Source organism: Ascaphus truei, chromosome 6 (genome assembly GCF_040206685.1).
Source record: "Ascaphus truei isolate aAscTru1 chromosome 6, aAscTru1.hap1, whole genome shotgun sequence".
Lineage (NCBI taxonomy): Eukaryota > Metazoa > Chordata > Amphibia > Anura > Ascaphidae > Ascaphus > Ascaphus truei.
In genome coordinates this window covers 76,917,942-76,936,135 of record NC_134488.1, presented here as the reverse complement: position 1 = coordinate 76,936,135, position 18,194 = coordinate 76,917,942, and the positions used below count along the sequence as shown (strand labels likewise).

The following is an 18,194-nucleotide window of genomic DNA, read 5'->3' as shown; positions in this document are numbered from 1 at the left end:
GAGAGGAGTTAAACCCTTCATTACCAAGAGGTTAACCCCTCTCACAACCCTCTTCACCCACGTCCTCTACCTCCAACATACCAGGAACTTTGGTTTAACCCTTTTCTTACCTTAGCAGCTTGCCGCTAAAGTAATGAAGCTACTTTTATTTTAATAGCATATGATTGAAGCAGGGGTCTCTGGAGTTCAACCACGTTCATTTCAGCCCTGGGGATCCCCTGCTTCCTGAGATACGAGCTCCAGTATGGGGTGCCGGTATCTCTCTGCACGTTTATGTCTCCCGCATCACGTGACTTCTTCTGTCTGCTCTCACTGCGAAGCTCTCCCAGACTGATGCAGCCCGGTAGGATTAACACAGCGGGAGTCCCATTCAGAAGAAGAGACCCCCACTATGTTAATCCTGATTGGCAATTCCACCCTGCTCTGCACTTTGCTGTGAACACTCCATGTTTTGTCCTCAGTTCACCAGCATATGTGCAGGAGCAGGTTGGAGAAAAAGCTGATTGCATTTTTAAGTTGTTGAGCATTGATTTGAGAATGGTGGAGCCCCAACGAGTTATGAAGTGTTGGAGGGGTGGATGGCCAGATCCAGGGCTCAGCCATGGCTAGCTGCATTAGACTTTAAGGCATACATCATGGACCAGAACACATTCAGGTGCCGAAAGTATGTGAGTTAAGCAGCACTCCGCCACAGTGGGTAATTAATGTAAATAAAGTTCTGATATGGTATATGGAAACAAAGAGGGACCCCTAGCCCCCTCAGAACAATAGCCAATAGATATAGTGGTTTCCAGCACTCAGTATGAAAAAATCAGATAAAGGCATCAATAAGAAAATAACAATGATGTATTCAACAAAATTGCATTCCATAAGCCAACCCTATTAGGGGCTAGGAAAAAACTTTTACATGGAAACAAGGGCTAAACAATAAGTAACAAGTCTAGAGAGGGAGAAAGATGGAGGAAATACAAAGGGAACAACAACCGTGGGGGAAAAAAAGAAAGATAAAGGGGAGGGGACAGAAAAGAACAATGTATAACAAACGCTCAGGTCAAGGTGATAAAATATAGGGCGGCGTTAGCCAGTTAGGATAAAACACCCCGCGCTAGCTGTCAGTAACCCTGGCTCGCGTTAGCTATATTAAAAGGATGATGCATCTGCCTTCCCAATAAATAATAATTATCCCCTTGGTAGCCATAGTGGTCATAAGGTCATGCATTATGCATGCCTTCATGGTAATTAAGGTAGCCAAGGGGTTAATACCAATAACCCAACTACCCTACTATCCATTGTATGTCATAGTGTTACAAACGCTTAGGCATAAAACGGGTTATCCATCCCCTTAATCCCCCCGGACAGCCTAACCTCCCTCCTTGGAGCACCCTCCCAACAAACCTAACCCCTCCTCTACAGTACTGGCTATTAGCCCTACTAGCCAAAGGTGGCTTATAGGGACAATATATATATATATATATATTATTCATTGGTCTTTATAAAGTGAGTGCGTGGAACCCCATTTGTTTATACACATATCTAATAAGCAGTCCTGCCATGAGACATCTTCTGGCGCAGGAAGACACTTTATAGTCCACTTATTTGAATACGCTGTAATGTAGTTATGGTGGGTGAAAAAGGCAACAAGAACCCTCCACTGTATACCCACCATAACTTAAAATATGTATGGTAAATCCTACTGGTTTGAAAATTGCAAAGTCAGTACAACCAATCTCACACTGATGAGACCCATTAAGGTTGAAACATGTCTGTGAATGGCTTCTCTGGCTTTGCATCTGATTCCCATGCTGTGCTTAAAAGCTGTGCTAACAGTGAGCATTAGCTTATAAGGGTTCCTTGTAAAAATTGATTTCAGGCAAAACGTGACACGGTGTGCTCATTTGCATGTCATTTCCCAGAATCCCTTGCTGCAGTGGAAGCACTGTATGCTAGGTGACAATGGTGAAAGGCAGGGTTGCAGACCTGTCTAAGACATGTGAATGTGCTCACAAATTATCTTTTTATTTGCTATATGCTATACGGTGGAGGTTTCTTGTCGCCTTTTTAATCCATCATTACTTAAAATGTGTAAATGTGTATACATACATATGTACATGTATATATATATATGTACATATGTATGTATACACATTTACACATTTTAAGTAATGATGGATTAAAAAGGCGACAAGAAACCTCCACCGTATAGCATATAGCAAATAAAAAGATAATTTGTGAGCACATTCACATGTCTTAGACAGGTCTGCAACCCTGCCTTTCACCATTATCACCTAGCATACAGTGCTTCCACTGTAGCAAGGGATTCTGGGAAATGACATGCAAATGAGCACACCGTGTCACGTTTTGCCTGAAATCAATTTTTACAAGGAACCCTTATAAGCTAATGCTCACTGTTAGCACAGCTTTTAAGCACAGCATGGGAATCAGATGCAAAGCCAGAGAAACCATTCACAGACATGTTTCAACCTTAATGGGTCTCATCAGTGTGAGATTGGTTGTACTGACTTTGCAATTTTCAAACCAGTAGGATTTACCATACATATTTTAAGTTATGGTGGGTATACAGTGGAGCGTTCTTGTTGCCTTTTTCACCCACCATAACTACATTACAGCGTATTCAAATAAGTGGACTATAAAGTGTCTTCCTGCGCCAGAAGATGTCTCATGGCAGGACTGCTTATTAGATATGTGTATAAACAAATGGGGTTCCACGCACTCACTTTATAAAGACCAATGAAACAAGAAAATGCAAAAAATAAGTTGTACTGTGGGTGATATATACAAAAATTACATATACAACTTACATACAACTACCGGTATATATAGCATATAAACACACAAGTAGGTGAATGCACGTGCATTTTATAGGAGGAACACCTAATTGTCTATATGTTAGTCCATGCACCTAGACACTACCTACAGTATAATGTGTCTATACAACACCTACTGGTTGTTTATATGCTATATTTTGTTGTATGTCATTTGTATATGTCATTTTCATTTATCACACAAAAATAAAACATATTTTTTGGGTTTTCTTACTTTAGCGGTTAGTAAAGGATTACATGGCCTTTTTGGCCAGCTAGTCATTGAAACCGATGACTAGTTAGCCACTTTGGTTACTAAGTGGTTAATATGTACTGTAATGTGTTAAAACTAATATTGTATCACCTATTTCAGGTTGGCTTACAGTAGCTTATCTTGCCTATGTATATAATGGGGAATATATTGTCCATTATATAGATAGGAAAGATAGGGCTAACGCCAGCCTGGAGCAGGTGATAAACAAATTGCGATATTTCAGCCGTTAATCCCTGTACGCTAAATATCGGAACTTGATGTATGGCATGATGAAGAAGCAAAGTCGGGTTGAGCACCGCAAAGAATTTGGGCTGCAGGCAGGTTTAAAAATAAACTATTCGGTATGATGCCTAAAGACATACAAAAGGTGATAGCCCTCTGATGTGTTTCCTGCCTCAACAGCACTTTATCAAAGAGTAACTATCTGCTCAGACGCCATTTCTTAAATAGGCACCTAATTGACTGCAACGGTATCATGTCTCAATAATACCCATATAACATGCGGTGCTAAACTGAAGTCAAAAAACACTGCAACCCTGCAACAAGATACAAAATAGCAATAGTTGAACCAAATTGAAAAAAAGTTCGTCCAGCTTATTTTCCATAAGCCTATTTTAAGGTTTGATCATGTGGATATTCATATATTATATTATTTACTAATTCCTCTATAGACAATCTCATATAGATCAAGGGTTATCTTTTCTAGATCTAAGGATATAGTGAACTATGACGTTTATCAATAGAATTACATCTGAACACCATTATAACGTGGTGCTTGGGGTCCACATAATGCGACCGCATTATAATGGGGATCGCGCAGGGGGGGAAATGGCTGCTGTGATCAGGGTTTCCACATCCGCTGGAGAGGGTGAGCTGGGATATCTCTCCCAGCTGTCCCAGAGGTGACACGAGGCCCGCAGTGAAGCGGCCATCTTACCTTCAGGGATGTGCTGCTGGCACAGTGTTGGAGTGGAGGAAAGCGTTCTGCACAACATGCAAGTGAGGATCAACTTGTGTTTGTGTAAAACAACCCCCATCATGCTGTGCGCAGTAGGCCATGTCGGTGTGGTAGGCTGCTGATTGGCTTTGGTTTGGCAGCTGTGCACATGACTGCTGTTGATGTCCCACGCTGGCTGGCAGTGCAGGTTGTGTGTGCTGATCCCAGAGAGATGGCAGTGCGCAGAGTGTGCAGGCTCCTGCGGCAGGGGAGGATGCGGTGTGGCTGGGGGACAGCTTCCAGCAGCGGGTGTATGTCAGGGGCTCCGGCCGTGGAGGTGAGCAAGAGTTGCGACTCCCCCTCCCCCGGTCACTCCCGGAGAGGGCAGGGGAGATATTCAGGCCCCTATAGCACTGAGACCATCCTCCTCTGAATGGGGTATGGTGAGAGAGGGCAACAGTAAAGGGGACCTGCAAAATGAAACGAGAGAGCAACCAGAGCTTGCACTAGTATCCTTCTCTGTGTGTGTGTGTCCGTTAGCAATAAAGCTTTGGGGGGGGGGGGAATTTGGAGATGTTTTAAATCGGGAGCCACGCTCAGCCCGCGTTATAAGCAAGCGGCGGCCAATAGCGAAGGGCTATGCGCAGGGACATGAGCCCCTGGGACATATGTCAAGTGGTACACAACAGCCAATAGGGCTCCCGGATTTCCCTGCAACAAGGTGGATACTTTTGATGCGCTCAGACCTCTCTCTTCAGTCGGAGTTGGAAACGGAAGGGTGAGGGTGTGTGTAGGCCCCTACACTAGGCCAGAGACCCCCATATAGGCCCAGACTCCCACCTAGATTGTGATTGCTACAGGGACAGCCTCTCTAGATAGAGACATTGCCCCTGTAGCGTATGCAGTGTCAGGGACACAGCAACAAGACACCGCGCAGTATCTGTGGCCTGTGGTCTGGGACCAGACCACCGACAGGTTAGAGATTATCTTCATGGTGGGACACTTCAGCGGGAGTCCACCCCACGCAGAGGGGGAGGCTTCGCTGACGACGACGTCGCTGGATCAGCGGATCCTTGTTTGCTCTTCAGCCATACCCGGGTGCTGGAGCACTTGGGCAGGTACCTCAACAAGGGCACCAACAACAACACTTTTATTGTGGGCTGCGATGTCACACACACAGTGGGGGGTTGGCTCCTGTAGACACTGGCTGGTTAGGTGCGCAGGGCACCGCAGTACTTTGGGGGGAAACCCCACTAGGTTGTGGGGGCACTGTGGGTTTACGGCTGTCAGAGGCCTACGTTATACATGTTACTGTATGCAGTTACTATGTTCTTATCTATGTTCAGTAAACCTGATATATATATATATATATATATATATATATATATATATATATATATATACATACACACACACAAGTGTGTGTGTATTGCTTTGGGTCCTGCGCAAGAGGTAATCAGCAGTGCTAGGATCCTTCACAGGTGAAGGCACTGTCACCGGACGAACCAGATACACTCCAGGCTCCCTGTAGCGGAGACTCAGGCTTCCTGTGAGCCTACAGGTAACAGCGCACCACACATAGTCACCCTAGACACGGGGGAAAGGGGGGTTACATCTAATTAGTCTAGATTTCAGCATATGTACTACATGTACAGTAGAACAGGATTTTTGCAAGCACCCCTTTAAGATTCATCTCCTACCTCACATTGATGTATGGCATGATAATACCAAAAAATGCTGTATTATGACTATTTTTTTTACTAGATCCAATATTTTTATCGCACCCAATAAAAAGTGTGATGTTATTTGGCGTAGCAACGTTGATGTGTTGCACAATAAAAATAATGCACTTTTTTTTGCAGGTATCATATTTTTAGGTTACCGTAGTTTGATATATACCTTTGTCTCAAAACCCAGAGAGGTTACTCGAGGACATCACAAGTAGTAAGGAATAACTTCATAAGCAGTGCACTATGGAATGACTTGCAATGTCACTGCCTGTTTTGCTAAACATACACATTACACCATGACTTTCCAAAGCTTCCTGGCAATAGCTGTAATTACAGTAGCTCTACATTCAAAGTAATTTGCATAAATGAAAGCAGTACAGCAGATCAGAAAGAATAAAACAGGGTGATCTTTAAATCTCAGATTCCTATTATTTATCTTATTCTGCCACATCTATCAGACTCTGTTGGAGGTCATGAACATTCCTGCAGTGAAGATAAATGACTATTGCACAGGTCATAAAAAGAAAACTTTAGTGCAAGGGTAGCCAACTCCAGCCTTCAAGGGCCACTAACAGGCCAGATATTAGGGATATCCCTGCTCAGTACAGGTGGCCCAATCAGTGGATCAACATTCGGGAAACATTCGGGAAATTTGAAACAAACATTGGCATATAATAATGGATGACGATGACTTACTGTAAAACAAATCCTTAGACCAACCCCAAGTATGACGTGTAGGAGGAATCATAACTTAAAAGATCGCCTTGTGCATAGCCACTTTAAGACCATTCCAGCTAAGACGTGTCTAGGAACACAACCAAAGGGATGTTACCCATGTGGATGAAGTAAGGCCTTGGAGTACAATATCCACTACTAAAGAATTCTCTGATTTAACAGGACTGCCAAAATATAAAATTAGAGATTTCATCAGGTTCCTTACTACAAGCAAATCATCGTCACTCATTATTATATGCCAATGTTTGTTTAAAATTTCCCGAATGTTGCCCCACTGACTATGGTAGGTTCCAATGAATCTGTTTGTTTTCTCGTCAGATTCTTGCCTTCTACTCTTACATAAGTGTAAGGGATAATATTACACTATTTGGATTCCGATTGGTACTGCTATACTAATATTCTACTTTGATATATTACTTGCTTTTAGTAGGCAGTATTCATTAGCCCCTCATTGGGGACTTTTAATATCACTGTGAATAAAACACTTGTGTCGTTGTTGATGAAATAAAATATTATTTTCTATTTTACTATTTTTTTAGGTTAGTGGTACATATGAGGTGTATTATATACCTCTTTATTAGAATATTGGTATTCTTGATTATTAAATCATGAAAATATGATACTTATCTATGTACTTTGAGTGCATTATACAGGGATCTTATGTGAGAGCTGTACCTCACATACCAAATTGTTTGTTTTAATTGACGAAGAATCAACATTAGCTAAGAAAAGTGTCTTGGGTATATATTTACAGTATGAAGTCAAGTCTGCAGCTGAATCAATAACCATTTTTTTTACCTGAAAAAGCTTTTATCTACGACTGCGGACAACGTGTTTAGTTCTCTAATTGCATGTTTGAATGACCATGGTTTTAATAAAGAATACTTGTATAAAAAAAAAATCTTATTACGTTTTGTTCTCATGGCGCCAGTACAATGTGGAGCAGGAAATCAGGAGGTTTTACAAACATCATAATGTGGCAGTGCATGAATCATCGCTTAACATTAGTTCTGGATGATTCCATCAATGATGAAAATAAAGCAAATAGTTTAAAAATATTTTAAAATAAAATATACTCAATTTACCGTCAGTTTAATAAAATGATCAAAATTGGGTGTGGGCCACGTTGTAGTGTGAGAACCAGTAATCTTTTCTAGAGAGCATATCCTGCATTTTTGGGACATTTTTCCAGATTTTTAAGCTTTCCTGGAACAGCGATAAGAATGGTTAATACAAAGTCTGTGTATGATTTAGCCCTGATTATTGATATCTGCGAGGAGATTACCTTGGTATCAAACGCTGCATAATCACGATCTACAATTTGCACAAAGCCGACAAACGTATAAGATTGTATTGTATGTCTTTATTTATATAGCGCCAAAAGTGTACTCAGCGCTTCACAAAGAATACAGTACAGGGAATTTTAAAAATACAATAAGTGCAGCAAAAATCAGACAATGGGAAAGGAAATCCCTGCCCCGAAGAGTTTACAATCTAAGAGGTTTGAGGGGAAATTTACAGAGACAGCAGGTGAGGGAATAAGTGCTGTAGATGGGTGTTAAATGAAAAGGTTAACACCATTTAAAGGAGAAGAGATGGCAGGGAGGCGTAGGTGAGATCAGGTGTGTATGTCTGGCTTCAGGCTTAGGGGAGATCCCCAGCAGCAGGAAGGAGTAGATAGAGGGTGTGAATAGAGGATTTGTGTGGGTGTTTTTTTATTGAGGGGTAAAGAAGATGGAGATATATGAATAGAGTTGTAGACATGGGGCTGGTAGAAAGAAATGTGTATTTTGAAAAGAAGCGAGGTCAGAGCAAATATAAATAGTAGCAGCATCATGGCAGCAGTAGTTTAGTGCTGAGATGTGTGGTCTGATGCACAATAAGAGACATTAAACACGTAAAGGAAGTTCCATAGTAACCTATAAATGCTTACTATTTCAAAATAGCAGAAAGCTTAAATCTTTGCCTAGAGGTAGACTAATTAAAAGGGTAATTGATAACATGACAGACAGGCTTTAATCGACCCCTTTATTTTCAACCAGGGAACACTAAATGTGGAAACAAATCAAACAATTATATGCAATACATAGACCTTTTAGGGCTCTTTGATTTAGTTTAGCCAACTTCATGGCCATACTGTATGTTGAAGTACTTTCTCCATGGCTAGAAGATGAACAGAAACTGAAGCAGCTGAAAGAGTTGTTGGAATCAGGGATTTTGTAGATGCAAATCTAGAATCGAAGGATAATCCTCTTCCACCTACTATTGCTAAAGATAAAACATTAGCAAGGATAATTGCCACCAATAGTGCAGAAGCAGAATGGGGCTTCAGTGTAATAAATTATATAGCCAATAACAAAAGAAGCAAACTTAATATGGATAATGTTTCCAATCTGTTGACCGTAAAAATATTAGGAAATCCTTTAGCAGATTGGAGTGCTTTACCTTTCATCAAAACCTAGCTTCATAGTCATTTTGAATTGAAAATATTGGAGGCGCTAATGTAGATCATCTACAGTGATATGGTGGTTTGATGCATTACAATTAAATGTGTTAATTTCTGCCGCCTGGGTGAAAATAGGGGAATCTCAACTCCCTAGAACAAATGCAATTAATGGAAAGGTGCATTCCAGCGCATAAAATGTAACAATTATTGAAACCTTAGGTATGTTAGAAACAAATGGTACCGAGATTCCCAAAGACAATAAAATCTGCAGATTAAATCATAAAAATGTAATTCCGCAGAATTGCACAGCAAATCTATTGCCCTTCCTCCAGCGGACCTGTCCGGGGAAATTCTCCTTTCCCACTGCTCCCTAGTCTTAACTGTCAAACTCCTCGCACTCGCCCGGTACCGGGTTGATGTCCTTTCCGGTTCCCAGCTTTCCTTGCAGGCTCAACCAGCTTTGTGCAACGACCTGATCACTGGCCTCTCCAGCAAACCTGTCAGGGGAAGGAACCTTCCTTCCTTGCTGTTTGTCTTAGCACCAAAATCATGTGTAGCTATACAGGTAAATTACAGGTCCTCTCAAGGTTTCAGGTATCTCACTCAATCACACTACGTGTTTCACCAGACACTTGGCTTCATAGTCATTGTATAGCAACTGATACTAGATGTCATGATAATATCATGAGATATGATGTACTTTATTCCATCTGGTGCTTCAGGGGTTAAAGTGATTGGAGTTTTATTTTTAAAATACCACATGTTGGGTTTGTAACAGTTCAGGACTTGTTCTGGGTTTGTGCTTGTCTTCAAAGGGAGCTTAATTGGGGATTTCTATCCTGTATGGCCCACAAAATATGCCAGACGGGTTGCATGTTGCTGATAGTCTCGAGATAAGAGCAGAGGTTGGAATACAATATAGCCCCTGTGACAACTTTCTATAAACATGTCTTTGTAGAGATGGCTTCAAAGAATTCTCTGGAGGGGGTTTATGGATGGCCAGGGGGCGTGGCTAAGGAAGTATCAAACCAAGAGTGACAATTAAAAATTAGAATATCATGTGCGTCAACTGCTGAACTTGCTAAGAATTACGTGTCTATCCGTGGCCTCGAGTGGCACATAATGATTACAGACACATCCGGTCTAGCAGGCACTAAGAGACAGATATCAATTTGCCACTCAAATTTAGACTAAGACGGTCATATGTAATCTTGTTGCGTGCACCATGAGTGCCTGAATGTATTGATGCGACTCACGTGTGTGTATTAGTGACCTACGAGGTTACTTGTGGTCAAAGAGATTAGCATACAAAATGGCAGACACACTTTCCCTGTTGACTGTTTTTTTGTCTTTTTACAAAGAAATCAAATTCCTCCCAAATATAACATACATTTTAAAATGAACAGGGAGGCAAATCACTCAAAAGAGAACAATTTCTACTAGCAGAGATTTATTTTGTCATTAATTGATTACCAGCTCCAAAATAAGGTTTACCATACTACTTAGCAAAGAGAAGAGAACGATCCCAGATGAGTGAGCACTCTTATACCCCTAGTGGTGGTAGCAGTAGATGAGTAGGAAATGTCTTAATACTTAATACTTTATTAGTAATTATTTTAAATATATGTAGTAGGTAGGAGCATATTACGGCGAAAAACAAATGGTATGACAAAACTTGTTTAAAAAAGTTGCTAGGGTCTTCAAACCTACTGATATTACATATATGTCTATATATCAAGCAGAGAAAGCATATTACGACTTTGGATAGCAGTGGTGGGTGTTTGGAAATAAGCTAAACCACTTTAAGGATACAATATATGTGATTGTTGGGATGCTCTACCTGGGAGCATTGCCCTGGGGAGCCTATGCAGTGGCAATGAACATTCATTGATGATATACTGTAAGCTGAGCATGGGTTTCCCCCCACCCACCCCCTATATACAGTTTACCCTACTACTTCCCTCATCAGCATAATTAGATAAAGGAAACAAGATATCCTACATAAGCAATTCGGAGAAATTCATCAAGTGTAAATCGACTAGTTTCCCACAACAGGTAGCAAAAAGCATACAAGCTACAACATGTTTTCTCCACTTGACGGTAAATGGCAGAAAGTCATACCAGCCAATATCCTGTCAGTAATCAAATGTTTTACGAGTCAGCAAACACACATAATATGGTTATTGTGCATGCCAAAAAAAGTTTAAAAAAACCTTCACAATAAAATATTAAGCAATATTAATAATTATAATAATAAAAAAACAAAAAAAAAACAAAGAGTGTTTTCACAGGTCTTCCACGTTTCCCATTTCTGGCTCATACCATTGTCACATTGTAATACAGTGATAGCACAAGAGAGGAGGATTCTATGTAATGACATGCAAAGGAGAATATAGTGTGTCACTTTTTGAATCTTATCTTTCTTGAACATGGATATGTGCATATGGCTCTTTCCTGCTACAAAGCTTTTATATCACACATAAAGTTATGGTGGGTAAAAAAAAAAGTGATAAAAACTGTACAGTGTACAGCATATAAATATCACTTGTGAGCATATTCACGTGTCAGATAGGTATGCAACACTGCTTTTCACCATTATCTCTTAGAATGTAATGCTTCCACTGCAGCCAGGGATTCTGTGTAATGACATTACAAGCTTTTATAGGAAATTGTGGGTTAAGGAAGTGTACAGTCAGAAAAAATCCTCTCAATGTCAGCATAAAAGGCTTACTGAAATAATACAAATATCCTTGTTTAAAGTAGAAGTTACTGTAGGTACAGTATAAACATTAGTTACTGATCAGTGGCATTTTCTCAAAATGGCTATCCAAATTAAAGCAGCAATGCTACATTCCCCTTTTTTCTTCTTCTTATTTTAATATGTAACGCATGTGACAATGTATCATTCTACATTCTTATCTAAGCTTGCAATCGTTTGGTGCTCCTGTTATAAATATGTCAAAATCCTTATTGTGTGCCTAACGAAATGGCTGCCTTTCAGTTTAAATCAATCCTTCAGTCAGTGTAGCTCAGCAACTACAATGTATCCTGCTATTACCAAGGTAACATTTACTATTGTTACAGTTTACAGCTCAAGCTGCTGGGAACATTGGCAACAAATTATCACAAACAGGAAAGTGTTACAAATATTTTTCACTGCCTGGGAGGTGGGCTAGAAGCTGCAATAGAAATCAAAGGATGCTTTAAAATGCATTAACAATGGCATTAAGGCCTCGGGCATGGTCAGCGCTTATGCGCTGACCCGTGCTGAGGCGCGCTGCTGCTCGGCACTGAGCCCCTGCAGCCGCAATGAGAGCGGCTTTAGCAGGGGCTCGCGCATGCTCTCGCACGCTTGCGGAAGCGTAGGTCTCACCGAGTTTTCAGATTTTCCTGCTTGCCGGCGCGCAGGGCCGGTCACGTGAGCGGTTTGCCCAATGAGGGCGAACCAGCTCTGTGACGTCACTGGCCCGCCCCCAGACCCGCCCCCGACACGCCCACGGACGGCGCGCTGTGTAAGGCCAGTGAAAGCACCGCTTTCCCTGAGCCTCAGTGCGCCTCCGCACTCGGCAAACAACTATGTCCCAGGCCTAAGAGTTGAGTAAAAAAATTATATAATACCACGGAACTGATTAAAGAAAAAAAAAAACATATGATTTTATGTTTTGCCGCTTTAATAACATCATTAGCGCATAATATTTCTAGTTTTGCAGTTTTCTTTACTCTGTGAGCAAACCAATCCACATTTTAAACAAACGGCCTCATTAATACCTACTGTATGGCAAATTAGCTGTTATGTAGATATTGTGAGATAGATGGGCAAATTTGTCGAAATTCAATTCACTGTTTTTTTTTCTCACTATTCAAATAAAAATAAAAAACTTGTTGCTTTTTTTTTTTCCAAACTAGCAAATTTGCGAATATTTGGAAAAAGGGGAAAAACTGCTATTTTCTCTGCAAATTTGAATTTTGTGCAACAAAGGTGCCAATTTCTACTCCGTATACTATAAGCAGCATACTGTATGAGGGAGATGTTTGTTTCTACCCCCAAATATAATCTGCTGCTTTCAGATCTGCATTTTAACAGAAGTCAGCATGTGCAGATCTTGATTGGGATACATTTTAAGGATCATGTTATTACTTGCAGTTACTACATTAAGTGTTTGGGCTTTTGAATTTCCTATAGATAAAGGAAGCTTATCTGCAGTTTATGATAACCGTTGCCAAAATGGTTAGAGATGACAAGAATGTTTCTAAAGATGACAGCTGTGTACAGGAAGAAATGACACGTGTAATGGATCTGGAAACAGATATTGCAAAGGTGCGCTTTGGTCTTTTATTCCACATTTCCATAGTCTATAGTAATAGATGTAATTGTGCAGTAACTCCATTCTATCTGTTGGGTTATCTGTTCATTTTTGCAGTATTCTTTAATATTACATACAGTATGTATACAGACTTGATATAAAATGATAGATAGCTTTATAAAGCCACGTGAAAAAAGAAAGTGAGTTTTTAGCACTTTTTCTGCCAGGTGGGCATGTCCCAGTAAATACAGTATATGATAGACAACATAGTAGCATGACTGACTTTTCTCCATCCATTTGAGAAGAACATTATCTTCTTGTCTTTTAGGCTACAGCTCCCTCAGAAGAACGAAATGATGTCACCTTATTATACAGTAAAATGACCCTCTCGGAGTTCCAGCAAAAGTTTTCACTAAATGTAAATATTATAACATTATAGTCAGATTGTACCTACTGTATATAGTCAGTATAATTTGTTAGGATTGTGAAATATATAGACATACATGTATTTACACTTAGTGCCATTTTTAAACATGGAGTCTTTTTAATTACCAGGGTACTTAATCACACATTGAGCTGTACTATTTACAGCCTTCTGAACCCAATTGTCGATTTTGCAATACTTTGGATCATCAATGCAATGCAGTTTTTGCTCCTAGAGGGACAGTTTAAAATGTGGGTAGTACCGTAATTTCCGATGTATAATCCACGGCTGAAATTGAGAAAAAAAAGTACAAGTTTACATTTATTTTATAAAGCATGTGTAAAAATAATTATGAATTTCTAATGACATTTCCAGTTTGAAAGTTTTATAAAGTTAAATTGAATAATGAACTTGACATTCTGATGTGTTCTCCTCTTGAAAGTAGTAGGAAGATGTCAAATTGCATAAATTGAAAATAATATTTAACATGTACATAGGTGAAAGTATGACTAATTATAAGAAATTCCCCTGGTCAAGTACATTAAAAGTTAATATGGACACCTATGTATATCAATTTTACAGAATGTGCTTTTAAGTAGGTGCCAATGAATAATGTAGGTTATCAGGTAGTCAGTGTTAAGCCTTTTTTCAGTGGCATATAATTTGGGGGAAATAATATAGTGACATTTAGTGGTTGTATGTTCAGTCTATGGTTAATAAACAAATTGCTCTTAGTATTGTGAAGTTAATGCAAAATGTTACTTTCACGGTTTTATTATAATTTGGAAAACTACTTGCAGTTTTTTTCTTGTGTGCATTAATTTCCTTAATATTCCTTTTACTTTGATAATATGATATACACTTAATGTCTGTTCATGTACATGAAAAGCCATACAATGCAGCTGTCCAATCAGCCTTGGGGGAGGAGGTAAAAAAACGTTGTGAAAATAAAATACATGTGCAGATAATCCGCAGCGCTCTATTTGCTCACTTTTATGGATATTCCCATGATCTGTTATTTGTATTATTTGTTATTTAGATGATTGTCACGTGTATTACTACCGTGAAGCGCTATGTACACTACTGGCGCTGTATAAATAAAGAAATACATACATACATTTTAACAACATATAATCCACGGATTATACGGCAGAAATTATGGTGAAGAGTTATGGAGTAGTAAACACCTGTTGTCATTGTCAGTATGGCAGGTTAGGACAGCAAATTGGGGAACGTAGAGGTATGATATACAATGAGTGTACACAATGTATGTGTTAGTTTAATCCAACAAATATCATATTAATTGGAAATAAGATGTTTGCTCTTCATTAGGATTTAAACTGGACCAGTTTCATACAAGGAGTTATGTCCTCTGTAAACATCCAGATTCACACAGAGGAAGAAGTGGTGGTTTATGGGGTACCTTATCTAGAGAAGCTTAGAACTATTATCTCCAACTACTCAGCAAGGTAAGGACACTACGTACTGCTGGAATTCTTCTTCTTGAATAATTTATACTGAAGAGCTAGCAATGTGGAACTCTAACATATTCTCATCTTAGAGGATGTACTACTCTGTATGGACCAATTTGCCTTCATCCAATTTTACTTTATTTGCATTCTTCCAATGACATGTTTTTTTATATTTCACTTACCATTTGAAAGCTGACTGCAATATGCTATACTTTTCTGAGTCATTGTACTATTATATTATAGCTTTTATTCTTCTACGGGTTGGATTTTAAAGATCTATACTTCAGTAGTTCCCACAAATTATATACAATTAATATGAGCTTTTAGTTGTTTCTCTAGCATTTAATCTATTGTGGTGTTAAGGCATTAACTGAGCTAAATGAAAGTATAACCTTGTATTTTCGTTACTTAATCAGTGGTGTTTCTTCCGTAACCCAGGGCTGATAAATTATTCTCGCAGCTTGGTGATCTATTCATATTTAATATCAGTGACCTACAGCACATCAGTAGCAACTTGTTATAATGCAAGAACCCAGTTCTTTATTCAGAAAAAAAGAAAAAGATCATGTTTACAAAAAGATATGTTTACAGAATCCACAAAATATAGAACATGTATATTTTGTGTTACATGGACATAGAACTGCAGTATATATGTGGTTTTGTTAAAAAGTTCACCGCTTCATGGTACCTTTTCTCATGTTTACAGCACTTTACAGAACTATCTTGTTTGGAGATTGGTAATGGACAGAGTAAGCAGCCTAAGTAGACGTTACAAAGATGCCCGTGCCAACTACAGAAAGGTATTTCTGTCAATTATTATCAAACCTGTTTTTAATGTTTGTGTAGAGCTTACAGAAAAAAAAATGGCAGTACTAAGTAGTAAAAATTCGTTTGACAGATGTTTGAACAATGTCAGCAAGCCTTTAAAGATATTGTATTGAAGCATCCAAGTCACATATAGGTAATGCTCAATATCAGTTGCCAAGAAATGTAGCTTGATTTCATTAAAATCTTGTGAAACTCTTGCAAGAGGGAAGTGAATGTTGAAATAATGTTTCTAACTGAAATGAAATGTAATACTTCCCAGGCACTCTATGGAACAACATTAGAGGAGGCTCGCTGGAGAGAATGTGTGAGCTATGTGAACAGCAATATGGAGAATGCAGTAGGAGCTATGTATGTCAAAGAGACATTTGCTGGTGAGAGCAAAAGGATGGTATGTAACTTTTACATTACCATACAATGCATTGCAAATGAATCACAGTCCAAACAGTGAATGGGGTTTGTCCATAAGCATAAAATTATGTAAGGGTTTAGTTCTTACATTTTGTGGAAATTATATTGTAAGCTGTTTGGCACAGGGACTCCTTTTCCTAAATGTCACTTTTATGTCTGAAAGCACTTCTTCCCATTATGTGTTATTTGTATTTGTTATTTCTATGATTATGTCACTTTACTGCTGTGAGGCGCTATGTACATTAGTGGTGCTATATAAATAAAGATATGCATATACACATACATACAACCTACAGTATCATGCATCTTGATTTCCAATTACCTCCTTATGCTTTTGCTGTCTTTTCAGATGTCACATAAGCATAATCTGTTTTTTTTTCTTTTAAAGACATTTTGAAAGATGAAGAAGTTATTGTTTTTTTTTTTTCATTTTCTTTTGCCTTGAGTGAGTTCTAAGACAATTGCATGTCTCTCTCTCTCTCTCTCTCTCTCTCTCTCGCAGGGGATTCTGGGAAATGACATGCAAATGAGCACACTGTGTCACCTTTTTATTCGAACCCATTTTAACATGGACCCCTATAAACATATGCCTGCCGCATTACACAGTTTTTCAGCACAGCCAAGATTAAAGTGCATAGCTATTAAGCCTACTCTCAGACATCTGTTTCAACCTTTTGTGTCTCATCAGTGTGAAGTTGGTAATACTGGCTTTGCAATTTGAAGCTGGAATAGGTTTCAACTACACCTTAAATAAGTTATGTTGGGTAAAAAAGTGACACCATATAGCATACAGCAAATGAAAAATCACTTATGAGCACATTCAAGTCTCAGACAGGTCTGCAAGCCTGCTTTTCTGTGTACATTTACTGTGTACTACTTGCTACAAATAAAATTAACATGCCGTAAGAGGCCTTAAGAACACAATGTTTTACTATTCTGTTTTTTTATCTTTTCTAGATCAGTGACCTCATAAATAAAGTCCGTGAAGCATTTATTGAGACTTTGGATGAATTACAGTGGATGGATGGAATGTCTAAAGAAAAAGCACAAGAGAAAGTAAGTAAAACAAATCTGATCAGTGTGTACAGTTTATACTAATTCTAAACATTCAGATGTTGACAATAGAGTTTTCATACGCAGGGGCAGAATTCGCACAAGGCTGACTAGGCAGTTTTTGGGGGAATTAATTTGTGTGTGTGCTTGTGTCTTACTTGAACTTCTCCGGAGCAGCCCCCTCCTGTAGCGTGTTTTGCCCCTGAGTGTGGTAAAATATGAGAGGTAATACCGGACAGGTGCTCAACTTCAGTCCTCAAGATCCCACAACAGGTTAGGTTTTCAGGATATCCCAGCTCCAGAAAAGGTGGCTCAATCAGTTCTTGCTTCAGCACAGGTGGCTCAATCAGAGGCTCAGTCTTTGTCTGAGCCTCTGATTAAGTGACCTAGTGCTAAAGCTGGGATATCCTGAAAACCTGACCTGTTGGGGTGCTTGAGGACTGAAGTTGAGCACCCCTGTTTTACAGGATGCTAATTTTCTACATTTTTATTTCCATTATTAATACCTGATAAAGGAAACAAAGAGCCTACAGTCTTATTTCAGCCACGTATTTTACAGGATGCTGATTCTCAAAGTCTACCATGGTTTCACCAAATTTGGCACTTTTGGTTGCATGACATTAACTATGATCAGAACTGATCATTTTTAGCTCAATCGCTAAAATGTATGGGTGTAACGTGTAGCTCACCACAAACTAAGCGCTACCGCGGTGCTGAGGTAGGGAATTGAGTAACGCCAACCCACAGCCACACGGGCGCGC

The 18,194-nt window shown here is 39.3% G+C and overlaps 1 protein-coding gene across 4 annotated transcripts in view; it reads left to right on the top strand.

The window, feature by feature from the left end:
• MMEL1 (membrane metalloendopeptidase like 1) overlaps positions 1-18,194 on the top strand; it is a 225,643-nt gene that overhangs the window by 163,396 nt on the left and 44,053 nt on the right. For all 4 annotated transcript variants that reach the window (XM_075604884.1, XM_075604885.1, XM_075604886.1 and 1 more), the window contains 6 exons: positions 13,128-13,262; positions 13,577-13,666; positions 15,005-15,141; positions 15,851-15,944; positions 16,232-16,360; positions 17,338-17,436. In XM_075604884.1, the coding sequence (XP_075460999.1) occupies positions 13,128-13,262; positions 13,577-13,666; positions 15,005-15,141; positions 15,851-15,944; positions 16,232-16,360; positions 17,338-17,436 (684 nt within the window). The remainder of the gene's footprint in view (positions 1-13,127; positions 13,263-13,576; positions 13,667-15,004; positions 15,142-15,850; positions 15,945-16,231; positions 16,361-17,337; positions 17,437-18,194) is intronic.